The sequence below is a fragment of the Symphalangus syndactylus genome, chromosome 12 (genome assembly GCF_028878055.3).
Source record: "Symphalangus syndactylus isolate Jambi chromosome 12, NHGRI_mSymSyn1-v2.1_pri, whole genome shotgun sequence".
Taxonomy (NCBI): Eukaryota; Metazoa; Chordata; class Mammalia; order Primates; family Hylobatidae; genus Symphalangus; species Symphalangus syndactylus.
Window position 1 is genome coordinate 94420084 of NC_072441.2, and position 25854 is coordinate 94445937.

Consider the following 25854-nt stretch of genomic DNA (forward strand, 5'->3'; position numbering starts at 1 on the left):
CAAACCTCATCTCCTACTGTTCTTCTTCTTGAACACTCCACTCTAGCCAACTTATGCCCCCTTAAAAACACCTTCTATTTTCCTACCTCCATATCTTTTCTGGTTTTCCCCTTTGGAATTAGTCCCTCCTCCTTGCCTACCTGAATATTACCCATACCTCAGAGTTCACCTTGAGTCCATTCACCCCTAGAACACCCTGCTTGGCCCTCCAGCTCTCTCTCAGGCATTTCTTCCACACCACCAAAGAGCACTGCTTTTCTCTGCATGTGTCGTCTTATAATGAGAAACAGTGAAAATTGCCTGCATATTCCTTTTTCTGTGGTGCTGCTGCCTGCACAGCAGAAGCATTTGGTAAATGTTTGTATATTGACAGGTTGATTGAGAAAGTCAGGAGCCCTTCCTCCCCAAGGGATGAAGACTTGCAGCAGTCTGTTGGAGGCTGCAGTAGCAAGATTTACCAGGGCCAAGTGAGAAAAAATACATGCCACAACTATTCACCAGCCTGGTTTCTATAGAATCATTTGAGAAAGTGCCATGGCAATGAGTTCAAGTTCAAATTAAGCTCTGGCCATCATGGCCATCAACTATTTCAAATGTTCTTTTAGAAGCCTACCCCTTCTTGGAAAAGTTTACAATTTAAACCACAAAACCTCAGGCTTTCTTTCAATCCTGTAAACAGAAGTTTCTTGCCATTTTATGTTGTGGATTTCCTCTGGCACAATCCTTTTCAAAATATTGAAAAGGCAGTTTTCTAATCCAAACCCTTTCACCATATTGTGGTTCATGTTACAGAACACTGCACAGGGGTGAAAAATCACTCCATGCTATTTTTCACAATCCAGATACTGGCTAAAGTAGACATAATAATTAATAGACTGCAGCAACTTTCATGCAATATGAGTTCCCATTAAAAAGTTTACACTAGCAAAATTTTCTGGGCATAAATATCTTGTGGAAATTGGTTCATTCAAATCTGGGCTCCAAAGTGGCCTTAAACACATAGCAATTATTGCAACCATGAAGAAACAGGTAGACTGTGGACACAAATCTATAATAATATGCTTTATGATTTATTGGGGGTCTATTTTTGCTCTCCTATATCTACATGAAAACCAATAATCTTAAAATATCACAAGCGACGGTTTAAAAACAAAACTTCTTTCCAAATCCCACATGCAAGGATTCAGTGGGGAAGGGTCAGGAATCCTGTCACTGAGTCATATCCATTACAGTTGGTTCCAGTGAGGACATACCTTCCCTATAGATTCCAGGAAGTTCAACTACCATGTCTGTTTGTATTTCAACTTGACTTCTCCTAAGGTAAAGTAAGTTTTACGGAAATAATTCTGTATTTATATATTTGCTTTTACTTATTCATAAGAGATTTGAGGCAACAGAGAGCTCCGCTGTGCAGTCTTGGGAAAAGTGAGGCTGCTTCTGCACAGTCACTCCTGGCCTCCTCTACCAGGGGCCCCAGGCTGTTGGGAGCAGTTGCTGTCCTCCAGCAACCTACTGCCATCAGGGTGAGGCCAGGGAAATGAGAGGGAGGGCTCTTGCCCTGCCTGTGGCTTTCTCTGACTTGGCTGGAAACAATGGATTTATTTTAAAAAGCAGTTTTAAGAGACACATGTGCTCACATACAATCATTCTTTTGCAGGTATGTCGGTTTTTAAATGGCATGATTCACCCCAAATAAAATATCCCCCATTTCTCATATCTAGCTGTCTTCCAGAAAGAAGAATACAGTGTGCTGAGGCATATTGGAAACTGGGCCTCACATTTCTTCACTAGAAATTGAGTTTTCTCTAGCATTAAGCTTTTGTGCTTAAAGAGAAAAGTGCAAAATCTTTGGGAGGAAAAAAGGAAACAACGACCTGTCAAAATTTCTTTTAGCGCCTATGACTAGTGTTAACTGACATGCTCTCAGAGTGCAATAAAAAGCCTGCAAACTGCTGCTAAAAAGATGGTTTGACCTTTTAAAATGGGAACTCCCCCACCCCATATCCATATTAAATAAGCGAACCTTGGGAGCTCTAGAGTTTTAGATTAATGAGTGAAATGAGGTTGAATTTCCAGAAAAAGGGTTTCCCTGTAGGCTGCAGACTGGCTAATTAGGGTGTTCTAGACCTACATTGTAACAGCAGGTAGAAGGCAGGCCCTAACCTTTTAGCTATTGTCGTTGCCATCTGCTCAGAGTCTAGTTCTGAAAGGAGGCGGGTGCGGAGTTATGAAAATTTGGTAAATATAAAAGTCCTGGACGCGACCGCCCGTAGCCTGCGGCCCCTGGCGGTTGAGGAGCCGCGGCGATCCTTGGTCTTCACCGCAGCAGCCAAGCCCGGCGCGCACCAACCGGCGCTGCTGAAAGTTGGAGAGCTCCCAGCTCGCCGATAGAATTCGGCGGTGGGCGCCAGGGGAATCCCTTCCAGTGCCGCAATTAGGAAAGTTTTAACAAGTAAGGACCCTAAGGAGACAAGAGACCCATCCTTTCCTTTAGCATAGGAAACACCCCGCGCCGCGCCAGCCGAACGCTGCTCGCACAAGGCTATCCGCCCTGCTTGGCCGGGACGCACCCGGTGCCTTCCAGCTCCCCACCAGAACTGGTCCAGGGGGCGCGGAGACAGAGGCAACTATGTCCGGCTTGTGGTTCCAGACGAAAACGCCTCCGGGATCCCTGGCCGGGGGGACAAGGGTTCGAATTCAACAGTCGCGAGGGCAAGGACAGAACTACCAACTCCCGCTCAGATGCCCGGGACCTGCTCTTCCAAGCCCGCTCCGGTTTCTCCAAAGGACGCGCGGCACAGGCACAGCCCATGCGCCCCCGGCACTCCACTCCACTCCTCTATGGTTTCCCCCAAACTCTTGCCGGGGAGCCCCACAAAGCAGAGACGGCGCCCTGAAACTCGCCAGGCATTCGCCAGCCATCCCCACCTCCGCCTCTCCAACCCTCCTTGTCGCGTTCTTCCCGCCCCGCACCGTTCTCCTCGCGTTTCTGGGAAGTCAGAAGCAAACCACGAGAAAATGCCTTCGCAAAGAGCCTCCCTACACCCGCCCTGTGACTGAAACAAAAGCGTAGGGAGGAGGGAGGTGGGAGAGGAGGCTGGAGGAAGGTTTAGAAAGACGATGGGGACAGCAGTAGGAAGGAGCTGGTGAGGGGGGTCAAGGTGGCAAGCAGAGCTGGGGGCCCAGAGTCCGCTCCCGTGCCGCGCGGCGGGTCGCTTACATGCCCAGGTCGCTGTAGGTGTTGAAGAACTCCATCTGGTTGCATGCCTGAATCCAGCCCACCACCCAGGTCTCGTGGCGGGGGATGGGGGGCATGACCACACGGGCGGAGGCTTTGAAGTAGGGGGTCTTGTAGCGCAGGACGATGGGCGAGGTCTCCTCGATGCGCGTGGGGCACTGGTCGATGGTGGCGCACACATCGTACACCACGATGTTCTCGCGCCGGATCCGCGCCTTGCAGGTGATGCTTTGGATACAGCCCATCCTGCAGCACGGTGCCGGCACGGCGCTGCGTGGGGCAGCGCGGGGGCCCGCGCGGGCAGCCTGGGGCGCCCGTCACGCCGGCATGGCGACGCGCCGCTCGCTCCCGGTCAGACTCAGCTCGCACCTAGGAGCGGGGAGCCGCCGGGCATCCTTGGGGAAGCCCCCTCCTCTTGCAGCCGCGCGGGGTCCCCGCTGCCCCGACGCCCGCCCACGCCCGCCCCCTCGCTCCGGCAGGGCGCGCGGAGGGTGCACTCCTAGGAGGCGGCGGGTGCCCTCGCCGGCTCCAGCGCCCGGGCGGAGGGCAGGGAGGGGAGCGGCGCTGCGAGGAGTGGTGCCCACCCCGGGCCGGAGCCCCCCGCCCCTCGCTGGAGAGGAGGAGGCGGCAGCGGCGGCGGCATGGAGCCGGGGGAGGGCGGCGGTGGTAGCGCCCGGTCTGTCTGCCTCCGCGGCGGCAGCAGCAGCAGCCGCCGCCGCAGCCGCCGCTGCATGAACCTCTGCACCGCGGCTGCCCCCCGCGTGCAGCGCACCCAGCGGCGGGCGAGCGGGCGGCCCGAGAGGCAGGCGGAGGCAGCGGCGGCGGCGACCGGAGCTCCCGCCGGCCCCGCCCCGTAGCCTGACCACACCGACACTCCTCGGCCCGGCTGCCCCGGCCCCGGGGGCGCCAGGAGGCTGTGGCCCGGGGTGGAGAGCCCCAACGGCTGGGGCAGCACAGGACGCGCTCCGCGGAGGAAACTGGCTGTACGCCATGAGTTTTGTCCCTATCCGGCTGCCGTCCGGGTAGGGGGGGGTAATGTGTAAGGGTGGGGGTGTTTAAAGGGCCGCTAGCGCCGGGGTGGGGCCCCGCACGTGGGGCTGAGGCGGGGCGGGGCCCTGGTAGGTGGCGCCGTGGGGTGGGGGTGGGGGAATAGGGCGGGCCCAAGCGCCACCGGGTGGGTGAGGCCGAGCAGGGCGCGGCGCTGTCCAGAGTCCAGTGGGGAACCCAGTGGCCCAGTAGGGGCTGTAGAGTGAGTGTTTCGGGCAGCAGAAGGGTTAGGGGAACAGCTTTATCAGAGATTGGTCGTTATTCAGAATATAGCTTGTTGGATTAGACTTAGGCTTGAGCCTTTTTAGTATCCTACTTTCAGGAAGGGTGAAGGGCGGGCTCCAGCAGCGTTACTAAATGCAGTGTATTTGCCTGTTTGCCTGACTGGGTTTGTTCTGGAAGCTCTTCTTTCCACCACTGTGTGTAGTGGGGATACCGGAAGAATCCCTCCGTACTCCAACACTAAGTCTCTCACATGCCTGAATTTTGGCAGACATTGGGCATTGTGTACAGTATGACCACGGTCATGTGTCTGATACTGCAGTCTAATGTGCCAAACAGGAAAAATATTTAGCAGATGCTTTTACTAGGCATCTTCTTACATTTTTATTTTCAAAGCCAATAGCTTCTTTCGAAGTATTTCTTCTCCGATCATTGAACATTTGCTGGATCTGCTGCCCAAGTGTGAAATACTGACTAACAGGCCGCAGGAGGTGCTAGAGTTAGTCTTTAGCTAGAACAGATGTGACGAGTAATTTAAAAATTGATTGAGGTCTGAAAGCACTCTTCATCCTTGTTTTAACTGTTCTGACACCTTGGTTCACTTTATAGTTAACAAAAAAGCAGTTTTTCCCTTTGATGACTTGTCTCTCTCATTTTACCATGTAGCCACAGACCTCAATCGCTGGTCCTTTCATTCAGCAAAGGCTGACTGCCTGCCTGGCAGGAGCCAAACATAGTGCTAGGTACTAGGGATTCAAAGTTGAACAAGAGCACGTGGATCGCTGGAGAAAATAAACCTGTTAACAAGTTATTATAGTAAACTGTGACACCTGCTTTAGTGGGGATGTGTATCCAGTGCCGTGGAAGGCCAGACATGTAAATCTCTGGCCACATGTCAATCTCTCAGTGGCCAGAGAGCCACTGAGAGATTTACATGTGACTTTGCTCAAGTAGTGACATTTAAATTGAATACTGACAGACTATAGAATCTCATTGAAAAGAGAAAGGTGAATTAGTAGTACAGGACCAGCATTTGGCAAATGCAAAATGCATAGAGATGAAAGAACTCATCCTGTACTGAGGGGGAGAAACAACTCACAGTGAAGGCGTTTCTCAAAGTGTTATGTGTCGACCATGGGCATCAGAATCACTGTCCAAGAATCAGTTGGGGGTTGTTGATAGACCATCTTTTTTCTTTTTAAAATTAAGACTACAGACTTTATTTTGATTTTACTAGTTTTTCCACTAATGTCTTTTTTTTTCTCTAGAATCTAATCCAAGATATGATGTTGCATTTAGTCATTACATCTGCTTATTCTTCTCAGTCTGTGACAGCTTCTCAGTCTTTCTCTGTTTTTCATGACCTTGACATTTTTAAAGAGGACTGGTCAGATATTCTGTAGAATTGTTCCTCATTTGCATTTATCTGATGTTTCCTCATGATTAGACCAGGGTTTTGGATTTGGGAGATGAATACCATGAAGATGAAGTGCCTTCTCATTGCATTATGTCAGGGTACATGATAGCAATATGACTTGTTACTGGTGTTATTAACCTTGATCACTGGGTTTGGTGAATAATTTTTTTAACTTTTAGGTTCAGAGGTACATGTGTAGGTTTGTTATATAGGTAAATTGCATGTCATAGGGGTTTGTTGGTCAGATTATTTTATCACCCTGGTAATGAGCATAGTACCCAATAGGTATTTTTTTATCCTCTGCCTCCTCCTACCCTTCACCCTCTAGTAGGGCCCAGTGCCTTTTCTCTTGGTAGAACCTTATCTTAAACTTCAGTGGAAGCCAATGAAGGCAAGCCATGCATTTTGAGAAAAATTACTCTGCATCCATATAGGGAATAGAGGAGGCAGAGTTTCAGAATATTGTGATGACAGATACTTTGACCCTCGGCTAGCTTGGGGCAGTGCTGTGGGGCTGGAGAGGCCTGGCTGCATTTGCATTTGAGAATCACTTAGGAGGTGAATGTATTTACTTGGTAACTGAAAAAGGAGATAGAAGGGGAAGCAGCTTGGGACTGTGGGTGACGTCATGTTAAGTTCGAGGTTCTTGCAGGTATTTGAGGGGCAGGGTGGGGTCAGAGTTTGAGTTTCAGTGGTTATTAGGTTCCAGGCAATAGACCAAAAGGAAAGCATTTCATTGGGGAATGTAGTTATGTTTCTTAATTTGAGTTGCTTGTCAGGCTGCAGTTTTGTGGATAACTCCTTTGTCTTCTGGTGACACATGTTAAACCTTCATAAACAGGAAGGGGAATGGCAGCTTTTCCCAAAATATAGGGAAATCACATAAGGAAGAATATCTTATTTTTCAAACTTAAAATAAGATTTTGTTATATTTAGTAAGGCCAATAAAATGTAACATTATTCATGGACTCGGACCCTTGACATTCTCAGAGGGTTCATCCATGACCTTGGTGAGTCTCCAAAATCGTGAATGTCATCATGGCATATGATTTCCACCATAAAGTACAGTAAAGTGTAGCTGAAAAATGTAAAGAATCTTTTTAGACTCTTAATGGTTCAATGAATATGGGGCCAAAGTAATTTCTAAAGCTACTTAAATAAATTTTGCCATTAAAATAAACTTCTTACTTCATTACCTTATATCTTTACCTTATTAACGCCCTATTTCCCTGACTCTGTGAAGAAAAAAATTGATCACAGTATGAGAATTATTGTGCGGATGTCGATGAGAAAGGAAGGAGAGCTAAGTGGTACTGGGACACAAATGCCAGTGTTAGGAGTGGTCATTCACTAGCTGAGTGGCTGGCAAGTACACTCTGGCCTCCTGGCAGCCCCATTCAAATTTGTGTCTCAGCAAATTACCTCATGACAGGGACCTTTTGGATTACTCACTGGGGGTTTTTATCATTCATGCATATTCAATCTGCAAATGCCAATGCAGGGCTATCTGTAGCTCAAATGAAATCCCCAGAATCTGCAACAGTTTCTCTGTGCTGTTCTTCTAAGTTTCTCTTTCTGTCTCCTCGTGGTAAGTCCCTTGCTTCTATTAACACCTTTAAAGCTATTTCACAGTTCCTCGCTCACACTTGTCTCTCCCAATAAGCTGTTCACTCCTCAAGAGAATGCACCATCATGCCCTGTTGCCCAGCCCAGTGCGTGGCACCTAGGTGCTGCTCAATAAACATTTGAATGACTAAAAGTATTCTTAAAAATCCAATAAAACATTATTTCCCATACATCATATTTAGTAGAGTGCCAATAAAATTTAACATGATTCTGTTGGACCCTTGACATTCCCCATAAGCTTCCCTATAAGCTCTGTCTCAATACCTGCAGCAAGCGCATGTTTTTATTCTAATTCTTTCTGCACTGTACCTTTGTCCCCCCACTCTTTTCTTAATGTGGCTCCTTGATGTTAAGTGATGCCCTTTGTCTTCGAGCACTATACATGATCTCAAGGGTTATCAGTTCTAGACACCACGAAAATGGGAAAACTCCAATGACAAGACCTTGACAACAATCATTCCTTGTGAATAACTTCATTGGAGTTCATTCTCAGGGCACAGAACAAATGATCCTTTGTACTTCAAGCTTCTGATGTTCTTGGGCATGACAGAGCTCCTCAGTTCCCCGAGTTGGAGCTGTGCTGTACACTCTCCAGGATGCTGGCCTCTGTGTCCCCTTTACAATCCAGTCCTTTAGCTGTAGATGACTCGGTCGTTCCAGAAACAGGGTGATCTCTGACTTTATTTTTCCTCTTGATTGACTCATTGCGCAATTTGTCAAGTGAGCTTTTTAGAAACTCTGGGTCACAAGGGCCTATTTTCTAGTTGACCTTGGCAAGAGTTTTAAGAAACTATAGAACAGACTACCAAGAGATGTTGAGGAATTGCCTCTGGAGCTGTTAAAAACAGAGATGGATTTCTGTCTCACTTAGATGGCCCAAAGACAGGCAAGAGGTTAGCCTCAGGCCCAAGACTGCAGGATTAAGGACACAGCTCCTTCTTGGTTGTGAACTCTTCCTACCACTACTTCAGAGCCAGGGTTACTAATTTCTCTTCTAGAACGGGCTAAGAAACTCAACATGGAGTGGAATATGGCAAGGGACTCAGGCACTTTGCAGAAGTCATTCAGCCCAAGATGTGGCAGCTATTGTGTGGTTCAAGTAGTCAATATTTATCAAGCTTTTTCCACTAGCCTTGCATTAGATTAGGCCACAGAAACTATGAAGAAGGATACCTTGGTTCCTCAGCTATTCTGTTGTAGGTCTGCTGTGCCTATCTCTGCCGCTTTCAAAGTCCTTTTCTCTGTCCTGATCTGTCAGATTTGGCACTCTTAAAAGAAAACTACTTTTAATCCCGTGATTCTACAAATCCTGATTCTCCTCTTAGCTTCTCTGACTCCTCTTGCTTTCCTCATTTTCCAGGGTCGTACTTCCTAAGGGACTCCCCTCTTCTTCCTGAACTCCCTCAGGGTATTTATCCATGTTTTAACTGGTATTTTTCATGGATGTCTTCCAAGTTTGTCTTGCCAGCCCAGCATTTCTCCTGAACTCAAGGTCAGCAGGCCCATCTGCCTGCTAGATGTTTTCATTTGGATGTACTGCTGTATCCTCCTCCGTTGCAATGAGTTTTGATACCTCTCTTTCTGTGAGCCATTGTCTCTTCCTGACTACCCTGTTCCTGGCTGAAGGTGCCAGTGTCTTCCTACTCTTAAAGTCCAGTACCATCTTGGGCTCCTCCCTCTCCATCTTTGCCACTCTCAATCTAACATATCAAGTCAGAGCACATTTTGATCATGTATTTCTCTACTATGGAAACCTTCTGTGTTTTCTTATTACTATTAAATTCATCACAAATCCCTCAGGTTGGTATTGAAGTGCTGCACCATGATGGGACCCCAACCAACCTGCGTTTCTAGCCTTCTTTCCCTCTGTTTCCTACACACCCTGGGCCTCAGGTCAAGCAGATGACTCACCAGTCCTTCAGCAGTTTCCTATTCTCTGTTTTGGTTAGGCCATGTCCTCTGACTGTATGTTCAAGCCCCACCCTGTTCCATGACAATTATAATAACCATGTGTATCTCATTTATTCCTGGCATAAGTCTATATCATTATCCTCTTTTACATATAAAGGTACAGTGGAAAAGAGAGTAAGGAACTTCCCCAAGGTCACAACTGGCAAGTGGCCAGGCTAGGACTCAGACCTCCATCCGACCGCATGCTAATGACCCTCTGGCTCCTGTAAGAACTTCTGGGAGCACTTCAGCTATATGTGATCTTTCCCACCCTAGAGTCCTGCTCAGAACATGAGTGATGCCTGTAGACACTGAGTAACTGATGCCTGAAAGAATAAAATAACAAGGTTTTGTAATAGATTTGTAGAAAGATCAAAGGAGAAGGAAGAATCAAGGATAAATCCAAGAGGCTAATAGCTTAAAGGATAGTAATACCATTGTCAAAATGAATCACGTGAGATGAGGAGAGTTTAGTGGGTTGAGAACTACAATGATCTTGATGTTAAAGTATCCAAGTGTTCAAGTGAAGATACCCTGTGGGGTAAGTCACTAATGAACACATCTTGTTTGAGTGGTCATTTTAGAAATTATAGCTTAGTACAACTTCTTCCTTCCTTCTTCTGTTTCTCCCTCCTTTCCTTTGTATCCCTTTCTTTCCCTTCTTTACTTTCTTCCAGAAATATCAATAAGCCTTTTCTTAGTGCCTGTTATTATGATGGTGCTTAGAGATTCTGAGACATATAATATACTACATGTAGTTCTTACCTTATTAATAGCACTCACTTTTAAAAATACAATTTATTTACATGTCTCTCTCGTGAATATATTACCAATGTCTTGGGTTTGTGCGTTGTATTTAATTTGATTTTGTGCCCTCAGTTCTAAACACAGTGCCTGGCACTTTGTGTGTGCTCAAATGATAATGAGTAAGAGGTGAGGAGTAGGGGAATGGGTATTACAGGTTAAGACCAGTGCTTCCCAAATTATTATGCACATACACATCACCTGGGAATCTTGTTAAAATGCAGATTCTGATTCAGTAGGTCTCAGGTGGGGCCTGAGATTCTGCATTTCAAATGAGCTTCTAGATCTTTGTTACTCAAAATGTAGTTTGAGGACCAGCAGTGTTGGCATTCAAGTTCAAGAAGCTCGATAGGAGGGGTAATGTTCTAGGGAGAAGCAGGAAGTTTAGTATGGCAAGCATAGCACATGGGGTGCAGGGATGGGGACAGGTAAGGTCAAAAAGGGAGAGAAGGACCAGAGCTTGCAGATCCAAATGTCTACATGAGGCAGTGGGAGGTATAGTGAAAAGCTAATGCAACTGGACTCAGACATACATGAGTTCTAATCTCACCTTGGACAAGTAATAGCTGTATACTTTCCATATCCCTAGGCCTCATGTTCCTTGTCTATAAAATGGGAATAAGGAGAACACAATGTCTTTTTTATGAGATTGTCATGAGCATGAACTGAATGTTAATCTCCTAGTGCAATGCCTGGCCTGTGGTAGGTACTCAATAAATGGTAGTGAGCATTGTCACCATTACATGTGATGGACAATGTGATAGAGAAAACATAATCCCTGCCTATAGGAATTTCCAAAGTGGTCAGTTTCCAAACTGAGCCTCTTGGCTATGGCCCCTCCATTTTTCCTGTTTCAGTTTCATGACTGACGCGGGTAAATAGTCAATTGGTTGTGCAGCTTGAGGCCCTTGGTAGGATTACCACTTGCAGAGAAACCCAGGTCCCTAAAACCGTCAGCAGAAGGTCATTACCTTCTCTGGATTTGCTTTGGACTCATTAACATTTCTTCTAGTCACCTTTCCTCTTTTTTCTCTTCTTACTTCACCCATGGGTTTCCCTACCAAATACTGGCTGATCTTGGATAAGGTGTGTTTTACCGTGATCCCTCTGCATGGGTCAGAGACTGGGATTTAGTCTGAGGATTTATCCAGCATCATATTAGAGCAGCAGCTCAGTGCTGGTGCATGTCTGCAGGCTTTCCTCATCAGAAGGGTTGGCGGCTGTCCAGCTTGCTGCTGTGTGGAAGGCAGAGCCACCCCTTGTCCTCTCCAACTCCCTTGCCATTGCCACTATTCAATCCTCATTCACTAGGAGATCCACTGGTCTCCAAAGGGTCTACACTGGAGGAGAAGAAGGGTATAAGAGAATTTCTATTTTCCATTATTTTAAACATTTTATGTTAAAATTTATATTTTATGTATGTTTTATTTATCAGTGTTGTGCTACCGACATATATCATTTATAAAAAACAAACCTAAATGGCAACCACTGATCTAGACAATTGCAATTCCTTCTAGCTGATCTCCTTATCTCAATCCTTTTTTTTATATTACACTCTGAATTATCTTTCAAAATCACACTTCTTATTGTTCACTAGCTTATCTAAAGCCATTCATTCAGTTATTCATGCATGCATTCATTCATTCATTCACTTGCTGAGCAGCTGCCATCTGTCAGCCATTGAATGAGGTGCTGGACAGATGAAGATGGACAAGATACTGCCCTTGTCCTTACAGAATTCAGGGCTCCTTGTGACCTCCTGCTCCCCTGTGTGGTGAAAAAGACTTTGTAATCTGGCCCCTTCCTACAGCCTAAACTCTCACCCCTCCACTCACATTTAGCCACATCGAGGTTCTTAGTGTTGCCCAGTTTGCCATGTGCTTTTTATTTTTACATCCCACAAGCATGTACACTCTGTGAGGGCAGGGGTCCTTGCCTTTTTGTTCACTAATCAATCCCAAAAGCTTAGTATAGCACCCAACATAGAGTGGGCACTTAAACAAATATTTATTGAATGCACGAATGCCTTGCATATGTTGATTCCTCTTCTCTGAGGTCTTTCTATCTGATGAGTGTCTGTCCACCCTTTAAAAGTCACTTCCTCTGTGAAGCCTTGAAGCCTCCCTGCTCCCTGGCCCCCACATACATACCCTCCCATGCACAGTGAGCTCTTTTTCCTGGCTGCTCTGGTGAATATTCCTCCACATTAGCAATTGCCAGGATGTCCTGCAACTGCTTGTTTATGTGTCAGTGTCTTCCGCTAGTGTATATGCTCCTTTTGGGGTTGTCACTATATGTTTTTCATTTTTATATCCTGGTGCCTATCTCAGACTAAATATTTAATAATCGTTTCAGAAAGGAAAGGGGGATGGAAGAAGTGAAAGCTGATGTCCTTGTAGATCTTACTGGGCAGAGAAACTGTGATGTATAAAGGGCTAGGTCAGGCCCTGGTGGTCTTCCCTTCAATCACCCTCCTGTAAAGTATTGAATTGTGCCCCCTGGAAGAGATCTTGAGGTTCAAATCCCCAGTAACTCAGAATGTGACCTTATTTGGCACAGCGTTGTTGCAGTTGTGATTCGTTAAGAGGAGGTCATGCTGGAGAAGTTGTGCCTTTAATCTAATATGAGTGGTCAGTCCTTATAAGAAGACACCGATGCACTGAGAGAATACCATGTGATGACAGAGGCGGAGACTGGAGTCATGCAACCGAGGAAAGTCAAGGATGGACAGTCACCACCAAAAGGAAGAGGCAAGAAAAGATTCTACCTGGAGTCTCGGAGGGAGCATGCCCTGCTAACACCTTGATTTTGGACTTCTAGCCTCTAGAACTGGGAGAGAAAATCTCTGTTGTTTAAAGCCATGCAGTTTGTGGTGCTTTGGTTGTTACAGCAGCGTAGGAAACTGGAACATCCCCCTAACTTCAGCTGAGGCCACCAGCTCCTCCCTGCAGGCTCAGCATCACCCCTGCCTGGACAATTAAGTTACACCTGACTAAGGTCTGCCAGAGGCCCAGCAACACCCTCTGAGCCTTAGCAGTGCCAGCGTATCCTGGTTGTGGGCTGAATCTGATCTAGAGCCTTGTTCCCAAGGCCCACTTTGGTCTCTGGTCCTTGTCACAGAGTTTCCACCTCTTTCCTAGGATCCACTCTTTACCCTATGCCCCACTTGTAAGAACTGGCATCCCTCTGTTTTCTTGAGTGTCCCAACTGGATTCTCCACATTTGCCCTTCTCCTTTGCCCCAACCTACTTTTTTCACACAATAATCAACATGATCTTTTAAAAACTGGAATAAGATTGTGTCACTTTTCCCAAAAAACATTTCAATGGCTTCCTACTTCTCTTGGGACCCCATTTTCAGTCTTACCGTGTGGTGTGACTATGATAAGGTACTTCATGAGCTGGCTCCTGGCTGCCTCTCCTGCATTATCTTGTACCATGTTCTGTCTCATCTGTTCCATTTGCACATTTTCCTTCTTTCATGTCACTGAATGAGTCAAGCCTCACTTTCTACCTCAAGGCCTTTTTGTGCAAACTCTTTCTTCTGGTGAGGTCATTCTTCCTCCTGTACCCCTGTTCTGACCTCCAACCTCCACCCTCTAGCCTCTGCACTTTCACATAGCCAACTCATCCTTTAAACTTCAACCTAAATGCGGCACCCTCAGCAATGCTTTCAACCCCACACACCCAGCCAGGGCTCATTTTGTGCATTCTTAAAGCCTTCTGGACCTCTTTCCCTCAGCACTTATCATATGAGTAATTAAATAATCATTTCTGTGATTATTTAATTAATTTTTTTTTTTTTTTGAGGCATAGTTTTGCACTTGTTGCCCAGGCTGGACTGCAATGGCGTGATCTCAGCTCACTGCAATCTCCACCTCTCAGGTTCAAGCAATTCTCCTGCCCCAGCCTCCCGAGTAGCTGGGGCTTTAGGTGTGCACCACCATCCCTGGCTAATTTTTTAAATATTTTTAGTAGAGATGGGGTTTCACCATGTTGCCCAGGCTGGTCTTGAACTCCTGACCTCAGGTGATCCACCCACCTTGGCCTCCCAAAGTGCTGGTATTATAGGCATGAGCCACCACGCCCGGCCTGCAATTATTTAATTTGTCTTCCTTGATAGATTATAAGCTTCATGAGGATAGAAACTATGTTTATTTTTTTCGTTGCTGTTTCCCCAGCCCTCAAAACAATGCCTGATACCTAGTGACTGTTGAGAAAATATTTGTTGAATAAATGAATGAGGTTGAGACCTTGTCTTGGTAACCTGCTTAGTATCCCAGTCCTTCTAGAGACGTTGTCCTACTTCAATCTCAACACTCCCTCACCCCCTTGAGTGGGAGAAAGATCCCCTAACGCCACCTTAGTGCAGGGGCCATGCTAGTTACTCTCAGACTTCCCTCACACTACCTGCTTCTGGCTGCTCCTGGATCTGTTTCTGTTATGTCCCCTGCCAGGACATATTCATCGTTCCATCTTGGAAGCTCTAGTGCCAAGGCCAGGGCTCCTTGATGCCGTGTTATACCTGTGGGACTAGACACATTTCTCTCTGCACTTGCTTTGGGATCTCCACATTAGTTCCAGGTCCCACCCCTCCTGGTCTGCCCCATCCAAATTGTGTCAGGGTCAAGTGTCTGGAGACACAACAAGAGGATTTGAGAAGCCAGTGATGGGATCTTCAGGGATCGACTGTTCAGGGAGTGCTACTGTATGCTGTGTTTACTTAGAAAATCCAACATGTGCCTCAGTTCAGGCTAAATAAACACAACATGAGGGCAGAAACATTCATGGCATTTACCACTAAGATAAGTAATTATTTTTATTACTGCTAGAAACTATTGATTTATGAATAGAAAGGAAGTCCAAATCACATTAAAATAAATGGGATGAGCAGGAAGAAAGGAAGAAAACAATACAGAAGGGAAGGAGAAAACCTGAGAATCCCTTTACATTGGGTATTGTGTTTACTGGAAGAGAAACTAATTTTATCTGTATCGCTCAATAAGTATCACACACAGTGGAAGCAAAATAACATTAGTGTTTACACTTCCTCAGGCAGCTGGGGACAACAGCCACAATCCTGCACTGATTTGAGATAAGCATCGAGCAGGCCGCACAGCACAATTTCATTTCCCAAGCCCCCTGTGGTGCTAGATGGGGAAGGCTATGCTATTTCCCTAAAATGTTTGAAGCACGATTACGTCTTACATAAGCCCTCAGGCTGGCACTGGGAGCTTTATAGGAAAGTGCGTCTGAGACTTTGTGCCTCTCCATTAACAAAGGACTGGTAGTGGTAGTAACTCCTTTGGTCTTGGGCAAGTCACAGAAATTCTTTGAGCCTCGGCTTCTTTGTTTGCATTTGTAATTCAAAAATATCTTCATGGCTGTTTCCAGATTTCCTCCTGTTTTTGTCCTTGGAAACCCCTTGATAACTGCCTAGGACAAGAGATGAGTATCTGATAAGGAACTTGAGATCTGGTAAAAAGATGCTAGTCAGTTCTTCCATAGAAATGAATATGAGTTTGGGGGATGGGAAGAGACTAGGATAAAGAGAAGACAAGGGAGAGAGGAGAGAGTGAATGGCCTACTAAGATGTGTAGGGAGATCTACCCATTAGAATAGGGAGTCCGATGTTCAGTTTTAAGTGGTTTCTATTATACTCTCATGTGAGAGACCTACTTCTCCGTATCTCCAAGTCTTCAACACAGTATGCTTTACATACACAGTCCCTGTGTGTATATGTGTGTGTCTGCATGTAGATTGAAGAATAAGAATGAGTTCTAAAGCTGGGTTAATTCTAGGGCAAATCTATAGAAACAACTATGAGTCAAAGTGGAGACCAAGAGTTGAGAAGTTACATGAAGTCAGAGTCAAGGGAGACTATGAGGATATAAGCCCCCTGAAATTGACAGAAATCTTGAAAAGGAAATTGGATTTCCTAGCGACATGGGATGAGAATTTAAGTCAATCTAAATCTTTCTCAAGGAGAAGGAAAACCTGAGCACACCTGGGTCACATATAAAATGAGAAAAATAAGGATGACACAAGAGCAGAAATCTTTGTGGACACCACCTTTAGAATGAGTAAAGAATGGTTGTCATGAGTTGAGAAGAATAATGCATGTGAAAAGATTATTGATGTCAGATATTGTTATTACTATTTTAGGGGACTTAAAGCCTTCTCTACTTGTGTCCCAGACTTTATCACCCAATTTCCAATCCGGAAAGCATTACACAAAGGTTATTTTTTTTTATTCTTGTTTGTTGGAGATCAAGGGCCACCCCATGGGATAGCATCTTCCTGAGCATGCTATGGTAATAGCTAAAATAAATGCAAAGGTGAGCAATTTGGCAGCGGTCTAGAGAGGCTGAGCAATTTCCTGCTTGAAAAGAAGAAATTAAAATACTACATTAAACGTATGAAAAAAATGAGTGACCAATGAGAGGCAATTCAGCTCCTTTTCTAGATGAGAGAGAGTGATGGGTCCTGAAAAGGGGATTCTAAAGAAGTTCTCAAGGTAAGGAGTAGAAGCAAAAGCCAAAGTGATCTTCTCTGTTTCTCATTTATTTATTTATTTACTTATTTATTTTAGAGACAGGGTCTTACTCTACCACCCAGGCCAGAGTGCAGTGGTGCCATCATAGCTCACTGCAGCCTCAACCTCCTGGGCTCGAAGGATCCTCCCACCTGAGCCTTCTGAGTAGCTGGGACTATGGGCATGTGTTACCAGGCACAGCTAATTTTTAAAAGAATTTTTTGTAGAGACAAGGTGTTGTGATATTGCCCAGGCTGGTCTTGAATTCTTGAGTTCAAGTGATCCTCCTGCTTCGGCCTTCCAAAGTGCTTGGGTTATAGGCTTGAGCCACAGCACCCGGGCTTCTGTATTTGATCTAAGGTTTACAGGGATGTAGAAACAATTGAGCAGAATATGTAAAGGTGAAGACATCTGAGCAGAAATGGTAAAAACCAAAAAACAGACTGGGAAGTTAGTATGATGAGATACGTGTCAAACAACAAGAAAACCACTCCCAGGCACATTAGACAAGGCCAGTGACCCCCAACACCCCCCAGGTCGAAGCCACTGTCACCATGGAACTGGCAGGCTTTGTCCAGAAGATTAGATGATTTCTAAGATGTAAAATGGTAAACTTTCCAGGCATCAATCTGGGGAAATTGTAGGGCTCTCCTCGTTTGTTTCCTCTCTTTCAGGAAAGCCTATTCTTTACTTCCTGTTGTCCAATGTCTGAAATCTCATTTCATAAAGTTTGTTCAGTTTTTAAATTATTTAAGGAGGGAAAGAAACTTAGGCTATTTTTACTCCATCTTGGTTGGAAGTGAAAGTAGACATAAAATAGCTTAAGGTGAAATTGCTTAAAGATCTGACTTTTATGGAGCCTCAGATTCAAAAAATAATGCCATGTTCATGAAATCCTAGAACATGAAAACCCTAGAGTATCTAGGGAGCAAGAGGACAATCTCAACATGCCTAAAATCTGCACAATTTGTTCCAGTCTGCCTCAGATAGAAGCACATGCTGGGCCCTGCTGAAAACTTTACTAGAGTAAGACAGAGGAGCCCCCAGTCATCACTGGATTCTGAGGCTCTGAGCTTACCCTTCATTTCAGTGAACCTACCTGCCCCACCCAGTGCCTTGGTCGCAGTAGATTTGCCTGGTTTCCTTGAAGACTATTTCTACCCACGTTTCAAGGGAAACAGGCCTGAGCCCCATGGGGCCTCCTAACACCTCAACATTAAAATTCAAGACTGAGACATGAAGCCATCCTCCTAGGGCTTCAATTCTGGCTGGCCATAGTAGATGATGAGGAAGTAGCACGGAGTGAGTTTAAAACACAATTAACTGTAGCAGCAGATTTATGATAAATTACTTTCTTTCCTTACAGAAATTCAGATTTCCTGGGTTGGAGGAACCTGTTGAAATGAGTAAGATCTGGGCAGCTTCCTGTGCTGTAGGGGAACTGATGGCCTGGATGGTTGAGCATCCCTGATGACTGCCCTCTGGGAAAAGGTCTTGAAATAGAATTCTCAGGAGGCTAAGCCTCTCCCCGAGGCTTAGAATCCTTGTTTCAGAGAGTCTGGCCAAATGGCCTAGAAGATTCTTTTCTAGTACTCCTTGGAAGTCAATATCATTTCCCTTCCAGTTTCTTTTTATTGAGTCAGAGAATAGAATTGAATAGAAACCAATACCAAGGAGGTGCAGTCAGGGTGGCCCTGACAAGGGAAGCTCCCGCCTCCTTGAGTGACCATGAAGCCTTTTTTGTTAGGGCAAACTGTGATGGTTCCTATAATGATGATAGATTACTGTAGTGATGACAGACACCAGGTGTCATTTCTGTGCACAGTACATAGCAGGCCCTGTTGATTACAGGGTATGAGCACAGGTGTGTTCAATGCTTCTGAATCAGCAGCAGTGCCCGACATAGGTCCGGACACACAATAGGTATATAGCAAATGCTCACTGAATGAACAAGCCGGAGAGTTCCATAGTTGTCATGGACTTGGACAGGGCCACGTTTATTGAGCTCTTCCCGGGTGCGTGGCACCAACAATGTGTCATACAAAACTGAAAACACCTCACCTGCCACAGGGAGTTTTCCATTCTGGGAGTGAAAACTGTAGTACAAAGTTGTCATCTCTACAAAAGCAGTGTCTCACAAGTCCCTGGAGAAAGAGATCACTTCATTCTATCTTTTTACTTAAACAGTAGCCCTCTGCGGCACTATCTGTCTGTATTCTAATCAGCCTGTTCTGAAACCCTTCCTATGTTTAGGAAATTTTCTGCATTGTAAATCTCACTTCCTTAAAAGGAAAGCCAGATATTTGCTTTCCCACTTCTTTGCAGCTAGAGCATATTTACCAGATCCAAGTTTTGCCAATCAGACCCACTGATGAAAGACTTCAATTAGGGAAAGAACCGAGTGAGGAAGCAAGGGCTGTAACCATTTTCTGATGAGGATAACTATGGGGCACTTGGTTGTTAGGGGTAACAGAGGCAGAGTTTTGGGCTTCTAGGGCCCAGTATCAGGGCTGGGGTGTCCGTTGGAGCCAACCACAGTGCAGTGTGGTCCAAGTGTTTTCCCTGATCATGTTACCTCCAAGCCTGGCTTTCTGACCCTCCTGGAGGTTTTCTGAGCTACCCAATATCTTTTAATAAATTCTTTTTCTGCTTAAGGTAAATGGAGGGGGTTCTGCTATGTGTAACTGAGAACCTGATAGATAACTCCACTTGGTTGTTGGTTGTTAAGGGCCAGTGCTTCCTGTTTACGTGAATGCAAATTAAGCTAATTTGTTTTGTGATTCAAGGTACAACTTTCTAAGAGTTGCTGGGTCAGAATGAGCAAGCAGGTCCCAAATTACCCTTGAAGGAGTGAGTAGAAATCTCACTTCTGAAAGCTTCCTTATAGTTTTTGCATTCTAAATATACTCAGAATGAATCACATTAGTTTGCTTCTGTGCCTGTACCATCCAGTTTTGGTAAGTACACCTGGATACCTAAGCCAGGGATGTGCAGTCATCCCAGACTCTTCCTCTCTCTCACCTCCCAGTCACAAGCTTCTAGAATTTCATTTCATTACTATTGTTTAAGTCATTGCTCTTCTGCACATCCCGACAGCTCCTGCCCTGGCTTAGACCTCCATTCATGGTATGTGTCTCCCCGTTCAGCTCCCTGCCTCTAGCCTCTTCACATTTCAGGTCATCTTCCATGCCACTCAATTTAGTTAGGTCACTCTCCCTTCTAGGAGGAGACGAGTTTTCGAGCTTCTTTGTGGTCTTGCCCCAGACAACTGTTTTAAACTCACTTCCTGCTACTTTCTCATCATCTCCTATGTCCAGCCACCCCCCAGTCTCCAAACACTAGGTCCTCATTGCAGCATCTTAAGAGTGCACTGCTCTTTCTTCTCGAAATGTCCTTTATCAAATCATGCATTTGGCATACTCCTACTCATCCTTCAAGATTTTGTGAGAATGCCACCAACTCTGGGAGACAGATTCTACCATTTCCAGCAAAGTGAAGTGCTTTTGTTGCCCCCCTTTGCTCCCAAGGCACCATTCCCCATTCTTCTAGTCTATCACTTAACCACTTCAGTGTAGTTATTGACTGAATTGTGTATTTTTCCATTAGACAATGAGGATGTGAGAGGTAGAGCTGGAGTCCTCTTCATCTATGACTCTCCAGGGCTGAGGATGGTGCCTGACACTTAGTAGGTACTCAGCTGATGCTTATGAAATTAATTAATTAATCAATCAATGATAAAAGCAATTTCAGGAAAGAACCTTGAAACTAATCTAAAACTTTGGGAACCTGCACTTCCAAATAGAGGCTGTTATTAAAGTAATAAGATTCTATTCACTCCAACCATACATGTCTTCTCTTTACTGGGCCAAAGGTACCCTCACCCCCCAGGGGAATTTTTCTTCACAGGCAGCTTAAAGGCAGACCCAGAAGAAGAAATTACATGTACCTGCTAATTTACAAACACCTAGATGTCTGGAATAGTAACTAACACAGAGCTCACTAATAGTTAGGGAGTAATTAATAGTTAAACATTGGCATTTAACAAAATGATGTTTTCCCCCTTTTCTACCCAAGCAATGAGTTTAAGTTGAAAATGCTCAAAATGGCTTGAAATGGGAGGAAATCATTCCAGACACCATGTGTATTTAGAAGGCAGTGCCACTTGTGGGCGTCCTTCGTTGCTATCATTAACCACAATGGTAACAGCAAGCATTTACTGAATCCCTGCCAGCCGAGGCAGAGGTGCAGAACTGAAGGCAGGGCCACTTTCACAAAAGTCTCTCATACAAAAACAAATTATGCCTGCAAATTAAATAAATTTGAAGGGAGACAGGTGATAATTCACAATCCAAAAAGACCCTCTGCTATACCAAAGGATCTCCCACAGGGCTCTTTTGAATAGGAAACTCCGTGAGAGCACTTTAAATATCATTGAGTTTATAAGGAATCAATTAAGAACTAATTCTTTTAGAAACCAACCTGTTGCACAATGGGGGTGTAGCTCCCTTTAGAATTGCAGCTCCAATTTTTGCCTTGTCAGCAACCTTCACACAGCAACACTATGCAAAGGAAAGTATATGGACAGGGTCTGGAACCTGGGCTTGAGTCTGGCCTTTGGCCATGCTGACGGAGCATAGGCAAGCTAGCCTCAGTGTTTTCATCTGAAACTGGGACAAACAATCTTGGAGCAAGAGGTGAAAAAGAGACTGAATGTGAAGGGGCCCATGACATAGGTGATTGTTCATTCATTATCTTGCTAGGACTAGCATAATAATTTACCACAAATTGAATTACTTAAACAACAGAAATTTATTGCCTCACAGTACTGGAGGTTAGAGATACGGGATCAAGGTGTTGGTGGGAGTGGTTCCTTCTGAGGGCTGTTCCACATCTCTCCCCTAGCTTCTGGTGGATTGCTGGCGATCTTTGGTTTTCTTGGCTTCTGTTGTGTCACCCCAATCTTTGCCTATATCATCATATAGAGTTCCCCCTGTGTCCACATCCAGTATGATCCCATCTCAACAAATTACGTCTGTAATGCCCCGATTTCCAAGTAAGTTCACATTCTGAAGTATTGGGGGTTGACACTTTAACATACTAATTTTAGTGGGGCACCCAATTCACATCATAACAACTCATTATTGTTCTCAAGTCACTGAAATAACAGACAAACTGTGTTTTTCTGTTAGATATTTTGCTTTTCTTGGCTAGATGTTGCCAAGTGAAAGGTGTTTTTATAGAAACAATAGCAAGCCACAAAGAGAAGCGCTTGGACACAGAAATTCAAGGCAAAAGGGACATTTTAGCAGAGAACAGATTGGCTTACAACTTGGGCAGCAAATCCAGTGGCAGTTTCATTTATTCCTGCCATCCTTTTCGGGAAAGGGAGTGTATTCAGCGTATTCATCAGTGTTTTGGTCACATCATCCTTACCACATTGAGGAGTACGAGGGAGGCCTGGCATTCTTCTTGTCATGACTCACTTTTTTGCAGGAAGATTTCTCACACACTGAAATAATCCTTCTGTCAGGTAGAGACAGCCCTCTGCCTCCAGAGTTCTGCCAAACCAGTTACAGAAACAACAAATCGGTCATTCCTTTCTAAGCATGGGTTTTATTATTCTCCCAAAAAAGTAAATTGATGCTACTGTCCTATAGATTCTTTTTTTTTTTTTTTTTTTTTTGAGACAGAATCTCGCTCTTTTGCCCAGGCGGGAGTGCAGTGGCACGTTCTGGGCTCACTGCAAGCTCCGCCTTCCGGGTTCACGCCATTTTCCTGCCTCAGCCTCCTGAGTAGCTGGGACTACAGGCGCCCACCACCGCGCCCAGCTAATTTTTTGTATTTTTTTTTAGTAGAGACGGGGTTTCACCGTGTTAGCCAGGATGGTCTCGATCTCCTGACCTCGTGATCCGCCCGCCTCGGCCTCCCAAAGTGCTGGGATTACAGGCGTGAGCCACCGTGCCCGGCCTGTCCTATAGATTCTATTACTGTTGAGTTGCTGGAGATTTGGAGGTCAGAGCCTCGAAGAAATAACTTTGGAGGCTTTAAAGTCTGTGACATACTTGTTTTGTGTTCTGGCCCGCACAGGGATCCTGAGTTATTTGGGTAGATTGTGGTAATGGCCCCATTTGTTCCCATCTTCCTGCATTCGTGCATTTGATAATGATCTCCCCCACTGCCTTTTGGTACAGCCAGGTGTCTTGCTTTTGTCAAAGGGAGTAGCTTGAAAAGAACTTGTGCTTTAGGGTTTATCCTTCTGCTGCTCTTGCAGCCTCTGCCTCTGCCACTGCTTGATCAAGCTCAAGCTAGCCTGCTGGAGGAGGAGACACCACATGGAATGGAGACAAGCTGTCCCAGCTGAACCATATTTGATTAACCAGCCAGCTCTGCAGCTGATCACAGATGTATGTGGGAATCTAGCTTATATTGGCTGAGCCTGGCCCAGGCTGGCAGAATCGCCCTGCTGAGCCAAGCCCAAATTGCAGATTCTCATATTTGTGAGCTAAAATAATGTTCGTTTGTTTGTTTGTTTTGGGTTGTAAAAGACTTGGTTTCGGGGTGGTTTGTTATATAGTAAAACCTTACTAAACACAGATATTTCCCCAAAGGTTTTTCTAGAGTCTAGTACCACTGGTGAGATCATGTGTTTTGGGATTTTAGGAACAGTTTTCTATAAAGCTGGGTGAAATTAATAGATAATAGATCCTAGGCTAGGAGGTGGGACACCAATCATGCTCTCCATCCTTTGGGAGCACAGGCTTTGGAGTCAACTGACTTCAAATCATGGCACCGTGTCAAGGTGGGGTAACAGGTATAATAAGCAACATAAAAATCTCTGTGCTTAACACAATAAAGATGTATTCCTTTTCCATGTCAAGGTCCAGTTATATATATTTGGTGTCTTATACATGTACAATCAGCTGCGGAGTTGGCTGGGGGCTGGTTAATATAAGAAAGCTCAGCTGGGATGTCTTGTCCCTGCTCTATGTGGTATCTTATCCTCCAGAAGACTAGCTTGAGCTTGATCATACTTATATGTGTATATCACTATGCAGAGATTCAGGGACTGTGATAGTTAATTTTGTGTGCCAACTTGACGAGATCACAGGATGCCCAGATCTCTGATTAAACATTATTTCTGGCTGTTTCTTTCAGGCTGTTTCCTAAACAGATTAGCATTTGAATCTTTTTACTATGTAAGAAGATCACCCTGGCCAGGCGAAGTGGCTCATGCCTGTAATCCCAACACTTTGGGAGGCAAAGACCAGCCACTTAATTGAGCTCAGGAGTTCGGGACCAGTCTGAGCAGCATGGCAAAACCCTGACTCTACAAAAAATACAAAAGTTAGCTGGCATGGTGGTGTGCACCTGTAGTCCCAGCTACTTGGGAGGCTAGGTGGGAGGATCACTTGAGCCTGGGAGGTGGAGGTTGCAGTGAGCCATGATTGTGCCTCTGCACTCCAGCCTGGGTGGCAGAGTGAGACCCTGTCTCAAAAACAAACAAATGAAAAACCCCAGAAGATAGCCCTTCCCAATGTAGGTGGGTCTCATATAATCCTTTCAGGGCTAGAATAGAACAATAAGATAGAGGAAGGGAGGATTTGATGGCTTTCTCCCTGAAGGCTTGAGCTGGGACGTCAATATTCTTTTGACCTCAACTCTGTGGCTCTTAGGCCTTCAAATCTACCCAGAGGAAAACAAGTCATTATATGAAAGAGATATTTGCACACACATTTATAGCAGCGCAATTTGCAATTGCAAAATCGTGGAACCAACCCAAATGCCCATCAATCAACAAGTGGAGATATATATATATATATATCTCATAGTTTATCCACTATATATATATCCATCATATATATATATATATGATGGAATACTACTCAGCCATAAAAAGGAATGAATTAATGGCATTCTCAGTGACCTGGATGAGACTGGAGACTATTATTCCAAGTGAAGTAACTCAGGAATGGAAAACCAAATATCATATGTTCTCACTGACATGTGGGAGCTAAGCTGTGAGGACGCAAAGGCATAAGAATGATACAATGGACTTTGGGAACTTGGGGGGAAGGGTGGGGGGGGCAAGGGATAAAAAACTACAAATAGGGTGCAGTGTATACTGCTCGGGTGATGGGTGCATCCAAATCTCACAAATCACCACTAAAGAACTTACTCTTGTAACCAAACACCACCTATACCCCAATAACTTATGGAAAAATAAAAAATAATGTTTTTTAAAAAAGATAGTTCTATTCAGTTGTCTTCTTGTCCAAATGCATAAGTCCAACTCTGGATGGATCAATTATTCCCACACACAACTCCTTTTCCAAATGTCTCACATTCTTACATTTTTATGTTAGTGGTACCGTTATTCTCCCAGTCTCAGTAATCTTCAGCCCTTTCTTTTTTATTTTCTGTAGTTGTTCAAGTTCTTTTCTTTTCTATCTGCCCTGGTTTGGACTCGGGTCAGCTTGCATCTCACTCCCTATAACCCATCTGTGCTCTGCTGACAAATGAACCTTCCCGAACACCACCTTCATCCTGTTATGGCTCCTCTGAGAATCTGCAACGGCTTCCTGCTGCTATTGCATCACGACAGCCTCTCTTAAGGCCAGAGGAGGCTAGAGCCAATGATATGGAAGCTCCCAGGTTCCAACTAAAGATTTTTTTCTCAGATCTGTGTCTAAGCCTCATTGTTCAGGAGAAAACATGCAAATGGGGCAAAAGAAACACCATTTTTCCTCCAAACCCGAGAGGGCTGAGCTGACCAATTTAGGGGCCCCACAGACATTTCTTGAATAGAGAAAATAACTTTTGGATAGTGTATGAAAATATAACTTCCTTAAATGATATAATTTGCCCATATTCATTCACTGATGCCGCTTTAGTTATCTGTAGCCACATTAGTAAACTATCCTAAAATTTAGTGGCTAAACACAACTATCTTATTTTATAGTTCTGTGAATTGGCTGGGCTCAGCTGGGCAGTTCTTTTGCTGGTCTCTCTTGGGTTC

General features: G+C 44.9%; 1 protein-coding gene and 1 long non-coding RNA gene across 3 annotated transcripts in view; one reads left to right on the top strand and one right to left on the bottom strand.

Annotated features, from left to right (window-relative positions):
• The window catches only part of FAM78B (family with sequence similarity 78 member B), a 118145-nt gene extending 113915 nt beyond the window's left edge, over nt 1-4230 (bottom strand). For both annotated transcript variants that reach the window (XM_063625042.1, XM_063625041.1), the window contains exon 1: nt 3221-4230. In XM_063625042.1, the coding sequence (XP_063481112.1) occupies nt 3221-3483 (263 nt within the window). In that variant the 5' untranslated portion in view covers nt 3484-4230. The remainder of the gene's footprint in view (nt 1-3220) is intronic.
• Nucleotide 4231: 1 nt separating this feature from the next.
• Nucleotides 4232-25854, top strand: part of LOC134733985 (uncharacterized) — a 151315-nt gene continuing 129692 nt past the window's right edge. Inside the window, exon 1 of the long non-coding RNA XR_010117430.1 lies at nt 4232-4260. This is a non-coding gene — a long non-coding RNA (uncharacterized lncRNA). The remainder of the gene's footprint in view (nt 4261-25854) is intronic.